Genomic DNA, 13079 nt, shown 5'->3' on the forward strand with positions numbered 1-13079 from the left:
TGCCAACGGCAACCTTGGTTTACGGAGCCATTTGCCGCCTAGCTTATATATCAGTGTTTCCAACATTGCTTGTCATTCTAACACAGCAGGACCAGCCACGCCAGCGGCAACCGGCAGAACTGTCTCACCCAACTAGATGCCGTCTCATGTGAACTATAAATATTATGCACCCACTGCCCATTTAACTACAAAAATGTAAGTTCTAGTGGATCTGCAACATCCCTTAGATCTCCTCCAAAGGCAACTATGGAGACATTTGGAGCATGTGGTCAAATAGGCCGCCTCACCACCTCAAAAGTTGCCACCACAATTTCCTTTCTACAGAACGCGTTCCCGCCTGCCAAATACATCTTTATTATAATGCCCTAAATATGGGATGGGTAACCTGTAGCCATCCAAATGTTGCTGGACTCCAACTCTCCCTCAGTCCTAGACAGCACATGGGCAGGGATGATGGGAACTGTAGTCCCTACAACAATTTCGAAGGCTGCGGGAGACCCATCCCTGCCCTGCAAAGAACACATTGTGGTTTAAGCATCTTACCTGCATTATGCTCATCCATTGAAAAGGCTTTGTTTTCCATGTAGCTCCGCGGAAGCTGCAGGTCGTCCTCAAAAGCAGTCTCCCGCATCCGCGGTTGCGAAGTATCAAAATAATTAGGTGTGTTTTCCTGCTGGGATGGGAGGATGGAGCAGTGAACCTCCGGGATAGCGTGGAAGATCACGAAGACCCAACCACTAGACACCAGTGCTATTGCCAGAGTGGGGTCACTCCATTGGTCTCTTCTCCTCAGTTCATTATTACCATAGAGGTACATAGTCAGCCAAGCAACCCAAAGGAGGATTGAGAAAAAGCTGGTTAGAATGAGGCACACGCCGTTCTTCTTCCATTTCTTAAACTTCCCGCACACTGTGAAGAAAGAAAAGCCCTGGGCCAGCACCATCAGAAACATAACGTAGATGGAAGCCATCGCGAAATCCATCGGCTCGTAACGGCAGGCCTGTTTCCCGTCCCGCACGACTGTCAGTATCATCCACTCTGCTGCAATAATGACTTGGACCAGCGCAAAGCAGACGGCGACACCGGCCAGCTGCCACCCGGACGGGCTCTTGCCGTGCCGGACGAGTTTCCGTAGCCTCCAGGCTTGGACAAGCAAACACGAGAAGCAGAGCGCAAAGAGGACCCCCCAGGCAAAACGGCGGACCGAGCAGATGGTCTCATCCTCCTGGATGATGAAGGCGAAGGCCAACCCGAAGAGGCCCAGGGTCCCAAAGAGGAAGAGGAAGTGGACCCCTAAGGGGCTCTTCCTCTCTTTTTCCTTGATGAATGGCAACCTTGCCAGCAAGATCAGCATGAGGAGCAGTGTCGTCAAGACTCCAGCTCCGGCCACCGCCTCCACGACGATCCCCCAGATGGCATCCAGGTCACACAGGTAGACATATTGAGGGAAAAGGTCCAGGCCGCACCCTCTGGAGGTACTGGAATTCTCTGATGATCCATAGCCCACCACAAAGAGGAGGAGGAGGGCCACAGTTGGGAAGGGGGTCATTTTTCCTGCCTGAAACCAAAGAAGGTGAGGAGATACAAAGAGGAATGTTACGTTATGTTCTATTTCCAGGTGGGGCTAACATGATAGAATGCTTCCCTCATACCAAATAATACAGTGGTACCTCGGGTTACATACACTTCAGGTTACATACGCTTCAGGTTACAGGCTCCTCTAACCCAGAAATAGTACCTCGGGTTAAGAACTTTGCTTCAGGATGAGAACAGAAATCGCGTGGCGGCGGCGCGGCAGCAGTGGGAGGCCCCATTAGCTAAAGTGGTGCTTCAGGTTAAGAACATTTTCAGGTTAAGTACGGACCTCCGGAATGAATTAAGTACTTAACCTGAGGTACCACGGTAATTCCTGAGCAGGCTAGAACGTTGACCTGCTTTGCTTGTTATTGTATAGATCCCAGTATTGGCACTGGGTTTGAAACCATTTTTTATAGATATCCAGTTGTTTTATGAATGATTTTTCTGACTGTTGAAATCGCCTTGAGAGGCTTCACAGCAAGCAGTTCACAAATGAAACTATAATCAATAACTAACTAATAATGTATTGTTATTAATACTTGTATAATAATAATGGGTTGTTATTAACTGTTCTGTGGGCCTTCTGGCAGTTCCCTCAGGGTGAGAAGCAAAGTTACAGGCAGAGGGCCTTCTCAGTATTGGTGCCTGTCCTGTGGAGCACCCTCCTGCCAGATGTCAAGGAAATAAACAACTATCTGACTTTTAGAAGACATCTGAAGAAAGTCCTGTATAGGGAGGTTTTTAATCTTTGATGTTTTGCTCCATGTTTATATTATGTTGGAAGTTGCCCAGAGTACCGTATAAGTAATAAAATTGCTGCTACTACTAAGCAATGATAATGATTATTTTTGCTATTATTGAACCAAGCAGCATTCAGAAAAGTGAGCACCCAATATGTGGTCAAAAGAACTAAAGCGTCCAGACCGAGGCACATAGCTGGACCACCTGCTCTTTGAGATAAACTACAATTCCCAGAATTCTTTGAGGGAAAGAATGTGCTTTGAAGGTATAGTGTGGGTGTAGCCCAGGGATGGGGAACCATTTTTTGCCAGTGAGCTTCACTGTCTTCTGGGCAACCATCTTGGGTGGATGGGGTACTTGCCAGTGATGGGTGGTGCCAGAGACAGAACTGGGCAGTGTAATGCATGTAAATGTTAGTTTGTACAGTTGGCTAATTTCTTCACACCTCTCTCTCTAGCCGCCATCCAGGCAAGCAGATGAGCATTATAAGAGTTCAATTCCAGCCATGCAAAAACACCCAAGGAGGGTGTGAAGCAAGGCTAGTCAGGGGTGTGAAATGGGGGGAAATCTCAAGGGCGGCGGGGGGGGGGGGTTTCAGGCGCTGCATTTGGTCCCTGGGACCTAAGGTCTGTCTCCCCCCCCCCACAAGACAGGCCTTTGGTCTGACCCAGCACGGTTCTCCTCACTCTCTTTAATGTTCTCAGCCTAAGCTCTACCCAGCAAGCCATACCAATGACCCAAGCAGGTATATTTAACTTTTAAATAAAGGAGAAAATTTGTACAGTACTCAGCGCATCAAACAATGCATTGATTCATGGAAAGCCGTGCGGAGAAGCAATTCCAATCGGCACAGATGTTTGAAAGAGATGTGTTAAACAGCCTTTTAGAGCAAACGTCAGATGATCAGAACTTGCAATTTTTTCCCCACTGCCTTTGGCTCCGGGTGTGCAATTATTCTGCGCTAGTTGTTTTGCTTCAGTGTTGCCCAAACAAGTAATGAGCAAGGGTTTCAAGGCAGCTCACTCTTTCCAAGAGGTTTCTCCTTCATTTTTCTGGATATTTTATTCATGTCATGTACCCCCCATGTGATCGAGCTATTCTAGGACAAGTCTGTTTCCCGAGAGATCACGCAGCATGGATAACCACTCAGAGTCAGCCTCAAGTTGTATTTCATTTCCTCTTTCCACCGAGATAGGGCTGGGCAGGGTAGAAAATCCCCTTTAAGCCATAAAGGAGACAACAGGCAGAGCAAGCTGGTGTGAAACTGCCTCCCCCATTGAAAAGTTGGGTAGTAGCAGCTGACAGGAAACACCTTCTCTGCCCAAGACACTGTACAGCTTTGCCCCATGAAAATAGACTAGACTGGGCTGGTTCAGAGGCTATGTCAGCTGAGGGTTGCATCTTATTGCGTGCAGCTTTCTGAGGGTTGCACACCCAAAGGCAGGAGGAGGCAGAGTAACAGAAGTGATTTTGTGCAACTGGCTACATCTGAGCCAAGCAGAAGCCAGAGATTTGTGCATTTGCTTTTCTCCATTTCCCATGCCAGGCAATCAAATGTGGCTACCTTCAAAGCTGACTCGGAAACTACAACTAATCCAGAATGCAACATCTAGACTGGTGACTGGGAGCGACCGCCGGGACCATATAACACCGGTCCTAAAAGATCTACATTGGTTCTCAGTACATTTCCAAGCACAATTCAAAGTGTTGGTGCTGATCTTTAAAGCCCTAAATGGCCTCGGCCCAGTATACCTGAAGGAGCATCTCCACCCCTATCATTCAGCCCAGACACTGAGGTCCAGCTCCAAGGGCCTTCTGGATGTTCCCTCACTGCAAGAAGTGAGGTTATAGGGAACCAAGTACATGGCCTTAGCAGTAGTGGCACCCATTTAACACCCTCCCATCAGATGTCAAGGAGATGAAAAACGACACAACTTTTAGAAGACATATGAAAGCAGCCCTGTATCAGGAAGTTTTTAATGTCTGATGTTTTATGATGGAATGGAGGACTGCATTAAGCACCCAGTCAGGATGCTGGACTAAATGGGCCAATGGAATGTGGCCCCTGGAAAATTTTAAGCTGGCCCTCCAGCTGAAATCAGTTCCCAAGCCCTGGGTGACACAGAAGTGTTTCAGGTGCCAGATCAGGTTGCTCAAATCTTCCAGATTGACTGGGGCAAATTCAGTTCTTTTCTATAGTTCCTCGTAGCACCATCAATATTCTACCCACCCAGGGCCTCAAAGACCTAGAATCACCTCTGCAGAGCTACTGCAAAAACCTAACTCTGCCCCTTGAAGCAGATTTCTCTTCCCTGCTGCAGCTCCAGAAGCAAAAGCAGACCCTGCCACGTGCCACAGAGTTGCTGCCGAGTCGGATTTCTGCCCAATCTTTCCCCGCCAGATCCAAGGAATAAGCTGCATTGACTGATAACGGAACAAATGACAGCTGAGCGGCGATCAGGCGGACGAAGATACGTGGCTGCAGAGCAATAATTAATAATGGCAATGTGCTTTGCATGCAGAACTGCCACGATGGTTTCCTCTTAGTCTGCACAAGAGAGAGGAAGCTCTACACTTCGGCTGCTAAGAGGAATTATGACCCTGTTCGGGGACATGGAGAGGTGGAGTAAAAAATTTATTTTTAGAAGACGGAAGTGCTCGATCTGAATCCTAGTTGGATAGATGGTACTGTGGCCAAGGATAGGTAAGTCACTCAACCACTGAAGGCTACTGTAGGCTTTCTCCTTATTTTCAGCTATTGCATATTCAAATCTATCTCTGCAATCATAAGGGCTAGCAAGTCACCTCCGATCTACACAGCAAATGGGGGGGGGAGGAGCTTAACAAAGACCAAGGGTTGGTCTGCATCTAATTCCACCTCTGCCCTGCAGCTTTGGTACCTTCTAGCAGCCTATCTGTCAGTTTAACAATCTGCCCCGATCGCCCTGGACTCTCAAAAAAATGGAGGAGCACACTGGCAAGCACCTGGTAGGCTGCAGTCCAATTGGGGGTTCATAACTGTTGGAAGTATGGGAAATATATTGCAGGGGTGTGCAGAGAGAAATAGTCTGGTAAGGCCGCTTGTCAGAAGGACCAATACAACTTAAAAGTTTATTATGCATGGAGAACAAAGCCATTCTAAGTTTGACAACATGACCAAGAGGCAGCCAAGAATTTAAGACTAGCACATGCTGCTACTGGCTGAACGTGGAGGAGAAGAAGCAGGAGGAAGGCAAAGCCTGAAAGGAAGTGATCTACTTTATCAACAAGCAGTTACTAAGAGAGAGGAGGAAGAACAGGTTGCCCTTCTGCCTTATCACCCTCCTACCCCACTGGTATAGTAAAAGCCATGGTTTTCCCAGTAGTGATGTATGGAAGTGAGAGCTGGACCATAAAGAAGGCTGATCGCCGAAGAATTGATGCTTTTGAATTATGGTGCTGGAGGAGACTCTTGAGAGTCCCATGGACTTCAAGAAGATCAAACCTCTCCATTCTGAAGGAAATCAGCCCTGAGCGCTCACTGGAAGGACAGATCGTGAAGCTGAGGCTCCAATACTTTGGCCACCTCATGATAAGAGAAGACTCCCTGGAAAAGACCCTGATGTTGGGAAAGATGGAGGGCACAAGGAGAAGGGGACGACAGAGAATGAGATGGTTGGATGGTGTTCGTGAAGCTACTAGCATGAGTTTGATCAAACTGCGGGAGGCAGTGGAGGACAGAAGTGCCTGGCGTGCTCTGGTCCATGGGGTCACGAAGAGTCAGACACGACTAAACGACTAAACAACAACAACCCCACTGGTTCAGGTAACTTATTGCAAGGGTTGTTGCTTGACTGCCAACAATAAGAAGACCCCATGCTTGGTCCCCATCAGGGATGGAGAAACTTGCAGGCCTCCAGATGTCGCTGGACTACAACTCATCCTGCCTCTGGCCATGCTGGCTGAGGCTGATGGGAACTGGGAGTCCAACAGCACCCAGAAGGCACTGGCTTCCCTTATTCCTGCTCTGGGTCATGGTGCCTTGCTTTATCAGATTAGACTATCAGGTCAGGCTATTGATCCACCTAGCCCAGTAGCATGAAATCTCCAGGGTCCTGAGCACAGGTCTTTCCTATCACTGGTTACCTGGTCCTTTTTAAACTGGAGATGCTGAGGATTGAAACTGAGACCTTCTGCATGAACAGTCATGCGTCCTGCCAACATCTCCATCATTGCATAGGAGCACAGATGTAAAGAAACACTTTTATTTCAGCCAAACCTCATCACAGAAACCTGCTTTGAAAGCAAGGGCTCACCTCACTGGAAATACACAAATAATAAAAAGTGCCTATGAGCATGTAGCTCTCAGCACCAAGCAAGCAATCTTTTGCCCAGGCTTTTCATATTAGGGAATGGATTCCTGAGTCAGAGGCCATGAGGACCAGTCTGCTTAGCTTTGCAAATGTGCTAGCAGTCTCATTGCTGTTTGATTGCAGGCTTTGTTTCATTTACAACAGGAGTGGGAAGACCTCAGGCCTGGGGCTCAAAAGTGGACCCCTGGCCCTTAAAAGGCCTGTGTCTGTATTTGGAATTGTTTTAAAGACATTTCATTGCTTGCTATTGGCCACCCCGTCTCCTTCAGGCAAGAAAACAGATTTAATAAAGAATGGTCCAAAACAAAAATCACTGAGGGATTACTAGATTTTGTAGCACGATAACCTCTGCATTAAGGGACGCGGGTGGCACTGTGGGTAAACCACAGAGCCTAGGGCTTTCCGATCAGAAGGTCGGTGGTTCAAATCCCCGTGACAGGGTGAGCTCCCGTTGCTTGGTCCCTGCTCCTGCCAACCTAGCAGTTCGAAAGCACGTCAAAGTGCATGTAGATAAATAGGTACCGCTCCGGCGGGAAGGTAAACGGCGTTTCTGTGTGCTGCTCTGGTTCGCCAGAAGCGACTTAGTCATGCTGGCCACATGACCCGGAAGCTGTATGCCGGCTCCCTCGGCCAATAAAGTGAGATGAGCGCCGCAACCCCAGAGTCGGTCACGGCTGGACCTAATAGTCAGGGGTCCCTTTACCTTTACCTTTACCCTCTGCATTGGATCTCTTCCGTTAACCCAAGAACGTAAGGATGTATTTGAAGCTGCCTTGCTTTGTGGATTTTATTTATTTGTTTTCAAAAGAAGCATCCCTCCGGGCTTCATCAGGAAAATAAATCACTGCAGACACAGATGGGCATGGCAAAGGCACCCTACGCCACCACCCGGATTTTCATGGGTCCGGCCCTTCACTGCAGCTTGACAAGACTGCCAGTGTAATAAGTGCATCGGTTCAACACAGAGGAAATCCTGTTATCCTCCGGATAAACAAGTGTAAATAAGAGAGCTTGTGCGGAGAAGTCACGGCTTGTGTATAAGGGTGGAGAAGAGGCAAGCGCCACCCACTTACTAAGCAGTAATAAACAGATCCAGCTGCAAAGGGCTCCTTGCCTGCCAAAAAGCTCTGCTCTCTCCCAGCCCAACTTCCCACCTCCAATGCAAGCTCTGCAAACGGAACACGCCAGACCCATCGTTCACTTTAGCATCAGACCCTGGGGGCTCCTATGCACCCCTTCCACACACACACACACACACACACACACACACAGCTCCAAGGCTAAACAGAGCCCGGAGGGAGAGAAGAGGCTGGCAGAAGGATATCTCCTCCACCAGCAGTAACTCTGTATACATAACATAGATTTAAAACACAGGCCTCCCAAATAATTCTGGGAACTGTAGTTCACCCCTCACAGAGAGCTACAACTCTCAGCCCCCTCAGCAAACTGCAGTTCCTGGGATTCTGGGGCAGGGGACTATGAGGTCATAGTCAACCTCTGCCCGAAATTAACGGCTGTGGCTAACGAGGGCCCATTCATTTCAGCTGAGTAGAAGCTGGTTGACCCACAGCATGTAAGCAATGTGAGATTTCTCTTAAGCAGCCCTCTCTATAAGTGGCTGCTCAGATCAGTGCCGAAACTGGGACTGGCAAATGAACAATGATCTCACTCTCCCCACCACAGCACATAAACAGTGTGTGCTGCATCAACATCCCCCCCCCCGCTTAATCCCCTCTGGGTGACACCTACCCCCCTCCGATTCTCTATCCCATCATCTCAGTCTCATCTGCCATTTTTCTCCAGCGGCTGGCATGCAGACACCCCCAGCAGATCTCCCCCATCATTCAACCCCCTATCAATCACCCCTAATGCTGGATGCAGCCCCCTGCCCCTCCCCCCCTCTTCCCTGACTGCCCTATATCCAGCCTAATCCCCCACCCAGAGTCTCAGCTCCAGACTGCCCGTCTGCTATGGAGCTAATTCTCTATCTCTCTCTAGAGAAGCAGCAGCACTGTGGTCCTAATAATGAAGCTTTGCATTTAAGCCCCCACTCCCCCTGCCCTGCCACCACTTCTGCAAAGATCAATAGCATGTCAGTTCCATCTGGGCTAAGGGGGTGGGATCAGAGCTGTCAATCTGCCGCAGCAGTGGACCAAGTGAGCTTTGCTGAGTTCTTTGCATATAAACACACTGCATTGAGAGCCGGAGTGTGTAGCGTGTCAGATCAGGACCAGGGGGAAACCAGGGTTCCAGAGCCTGGATAGCTCAGTTGGTTAGAGCGTGGTGCTGATAACACCAAGGTTGCAGGTTTGATCCCCATATGGGACAGCTGCATATTCCTGCATTGCAGGGAGTTGGACTACACCAGGGTTTCCCAAACCTGGGTCTCCAGCTGTTTTCAGACTACAGTTCCTATCATCCCTGACCAAGCTAGGGATGGTGGGAATTGTAGCCCAACAACAGCTGAAGACCCAAGTTTGGGAGACCCAGGACTAGATGAGTCCCTTCCAACTCTACAATTCTATGTAATCCTCACCTGGCCCGGAAGCCAGTTGCTGTCTCTCAGTCTAGCCTACTTCACAGGGTTGTTGTGAGGATAAAATGGGGGTGAAGGGAACCGCGTACATCAACTCGTGCTCCTTGGAAGAAAGCAGGGTATAAATGCAAGCCAATAACTGTGCAGCAACAATTGAGCAAGCATGACTTGTCAAAGGCAGCCGCCCCAGTTCTCCAGGCCCCTCGCTCTTCGCACCCATTCTTGAGCTCAGCACGAAATTTCTATATCTTGGAATATGCGTAATCCTCCTGGGGCAAAGAGAGTTCTGCACAACCATAAAGCTTGCACACTGGCACAGGGAATATAAATGAATCCAAAGGGTGCATCTCAAATACTCTTTTAGACCTGGATTTCAGAGCATATTGAAGATCCAGGATCAGCAACCTTTTTCAGACCCAACCTTCTTGCATTCCCTTACGGAGGCCACACATCTGTGGTGGGCAGGATCAGAGGCTAAAGTCGGTGGGGAGCAACACAATTTACCTTTGCACAGCAGCCCATTTCAAACTCACCCTCCTCTGTCCTCCATCCAAGCAGTCAGGAAGCATGACCAAACTGCAAAGGCCTCATTGCAGAGGGTTGGACTAGATGACCCCTGGGGTCATTTCCAAGGCTACAATTCTATGATTCTACATTCCAGGGAGGGAAAGCGTGGCCTGGGTGAGGTGTGGCCTGAGCAGAGCTTCAAGGGCCAGGTAGAGAAGTCTGGAGGGCCACATCTGGCTTCTGGGCTGGAGGTTCCTCACCTCTGTTTAGGACCCTGGTCCACACAGGACCAGTGGTCAGGGATGATGGGAATTGTAGTCCCAAACATCTGGAGGGCCAGAGTTTGCCTATGCCTGCTTTTAAGCTTGCATTCAGATCAGCTGCACCAGCCAGGGGTTCCCTTATTTCCCAGCTAGCAAAGAGCAAGAACAGCCACTAATGCACCCCCAAAAATCTGCATGAAGTGGGGGGGGGAGTTGATTGACACTCTTTCATCTTGACCCCTTCCTTGTGTCTAAGGGAACAGAAAGAAAGGAAAGGAAAGTCCATATGCAAGTTCCTGGCTACCAGCCCTGATTCTATGTCCTACCTCCACCAGTCTGCCTCTAAATGCTATTTGCTTGGAATCGCAAGCAGGGAGAGTTGTGCACAGCTCCTTGGAGGCTTTTGGATGGCCACTGTGAGAACAGGATGCTAGATGAGATACAGCAGCACCCTTAGGGGTTTCTTCAAAGATCTGCCCAATCCAAACCCATATTTTAGCTCCCTCTCCATCCCATGCCCATGACTTCGGTTCTGCAGCAAGATACAGGCTGCAGTCCTAAACTCACTCTCCTTGGAGTACTACGGAGAAGGCAAGCAAAGGACTAAGCTGATGTCGTATACTAGCGAGTACCAAGCAAGAGAGGCAGTGCAGCATAGTGGTTAGAGGAACTTAGACCTGGGCTCAAAGCCAGCTAACACATACACACAGCTTAGCCCCACTAATCTCACAAAGGCACCCACGTGCTGGTGGAGGGGGGGGCACACAGTTAGGCAGTTTTAGGCTCTAGAAAATTTCTCACCCTGTCCATGGCAAGATGCAATAGTTCCAAAAACAAACAAACAAACAAACAAAAACACCAGGGGGGTGCTTCCTGCTTGTTCTGCAGCGTGGGGCATCAGGCCTCTACTCTCAAGTCCAGCCCCAAACGCAGCACCTGATTAGTTCTCGGTTTGCTTATGGATGCAAAGAATATTCTCTTATCCACCTCTCCAATAAAGCATTAACAGAAAGTAAGGAGGCACGGAGAACAAACCTAGCTAATTCCTCCCCCCTCCTTCCCCCAGCCAGGAAAGGGAGGTCAATGCACCACATTTTGCAGAGAGAGTTTTCTGCCTCTCTGGCTGGGCTAGGCATCCCCTCCACCCACAGCTTATTGGGGAAAGGTTCAGCTCAGCGGCACAGCATATGTTTTACAGGCAGAAAGTCCCAGGATTCAATCCCTGGCATCTCCAGATAGGGCTGCAGACAGAGAGACAGAGAAATCCCATGTCTGAAATCCTGGCAAGTAACTGTGCTAGATGGTCTGGTAAAAGGTAGCTTTCTTGAACCTTGAACTCAACCCTGTTCCTCTCCCAAGACTTCTTTTTCCATTTGGCTCCCCTTAGGAGTAAGGTTTAAGAATGCTCCCATAACAAACAAACAAACAAGAGCACAATCTCCCCCTTCCAAACAAGCTAGCCAAAGTTCTCTCTTGAGCTCAGCAAATGTGAGCATATATATTTATACACTGCTCTCTTATGCCCTGTGAGTAATAAACTCAAGAATGAGTCCCAACTCTCCAGTAAGTTCTGAACTCCCCTAAACAACTGCTCCAAAGAATCACCCCTTACTTACTCCCCCGTTTTGTTTAGCCAAAATAATGCAATGCGGTAACGCAGAACAACCTCGTCAAATATTTTGAGGGGTTTGGGATGTGCATGTGCGACTTTAGATAGACACACACGCGCGCGCGCGTACATATTGCACCTGGCTGTAACAGAAAGGCTTGCAATCCTACCACCCGCAGTTTACTTGGAAGTTACGTTTCTCTGCACTCCCTGGAACTGAAGTCCCAATAAATTGCCTGCAGACCGCCGGGTCTTTTATGGCACCGCCCCTCCCCCCCCCCCCGCGTATCTCTAGCGTCTCGGTTGTGGGTCTACACACGATACCATGGGGGCCGGGACCCAAATCACTTCAATCATGATCCCCAAAACTTCACACAGGTTATGCAAGTCTTCTTCATCCAGTTAAACAACCAACCAAAAATGTTAGGTGGCGGGGGGAAGAAAACCCACCATTCCCCATACGCACGTGTACGCCACCTTTTTAATTCTCCAGACATGTTCCCACGTTACATCCAACGAGCGCACAGATCCGTGCCCGCAAACGTTGGAACCGGACCTTCATGCGGAAGGTTGCGGGAGTGTACAGTCCGTGTCCAGGAGCCGGGCAAGCGCACGCCAGTAGCGGTGCAGAGACAGCTGTGCCCGGTGTAACGTGTGAACTGCCCGTGCCCTGGCCCCACCTTTCTCCTCCCCCCCCCCCACGCACTTTTTCTCCGAGGGCCGGCTTCAAGAGCAACTTGCAAAGCGCGGCTGCACGTGTCCGGAGGAGAGATCCCTCTTCTCTCCCGCCTCCCCACGTTCTCTACCACGTCGCCTCTTCTCACGATACGCAGGGTCCCGTGTCATCCCGTTCACCCACCTCCCCACCGCGGTGCCTCTCTCACCCTTGGCCGGCCGGCCGGCCGGCTGCCTGCCTCCTTCCTTCCTTGGGAGTAGCCGGGTGGCGAGGCGCAGGAGCCGAGGCGCACAAGCCGAGCGCAGGGTCACATTCGCGGCTGGGGCGCGGGGAGCGGAGCGCTCAGCAGACCCGTCCGCGGCGCCGCCGCCGCCTCCCCAGCAGCTGCAGCAACCTGCACGGCCAGCCCCCCGGCCCGGCTCATGGGGAAGAGAGGAGGAGGAGGAGCAGCGAAGGCGCCAGGGGGGCGCCCTCTGGGCAGCCGCCGCGCGCAGGACACCCTGGGCAGCCCCGACCGTGCGCCCTGGCCACCGCGCCTCGCTCGCCGCCTGCTCCGCGTCTGAGCTGCCTGCGCCCCTCCGGGCGCGCCGTCCAAGCTGCCCCGCCCCGGCCAAGCGCCGCCTCCGACACCGCCTCCTCCTCTCGCCTCGCTCCTGGGAGGCCTCTCGCGGCCCACAGCGCCCCCCGAGCCGCGCGCGGGTGGGAAAGGAAACGGGCGCCGCGCCGGATTCATGGAACGGCCACTCCGGAGCAGGAGGGTTGGGCGGGGAGGGGACTTGGCTGGCTGGCTGGTTTGTATTTCCCGCCGGAAAGATGC

The 13079-nt window shown here is 50.6% G+C and overlaps 1 protein-coding gene across 1 annotated transcript in view; it reads right to left on the reverse strand.

Annotated features, from left to right (window-relative positions):
• Nucleotides 1-12812, reverse strand: part of GPRC5B (G protein-coupled receptor class C group 5 member B) — a 28475-nt gene extending 15663 nt beyond the window's left edge. Inside the window, exons 1-2 of the mRNA XM_081169663.1 lie at nt 12471-12812; nt 544-1558 (exon numbers count right to left, since the gene is read on the reverse strand). Coding sequence (XP_081025789.1) covers nt 544-1549 — 1006 coding nt within the window. The 5' untranslated portion in view covers nt 1550-1558; nt 12471-12812. The remainder of the gene's footprint in view (nt 1-543; nt 1559-12470) is intronic.
• Between the last annotated feature and the right edge of the window lie 267 nt (nt 12813-13079).

The sequence above is a fragment of the Podarcis bocagei genome (genome assembly GCF_964188305.1).
Source record: "Podarcis bocagei genome assembly, chromosome: 14".
In the NCBI taxonomy this organism is placed as follows: domain Eukaryota; kingdom Metazoa; phylum Chordata; class Lepidosauria; order Squamata; family Lacertidae; genus Podarcis; species Podarcis bocagei.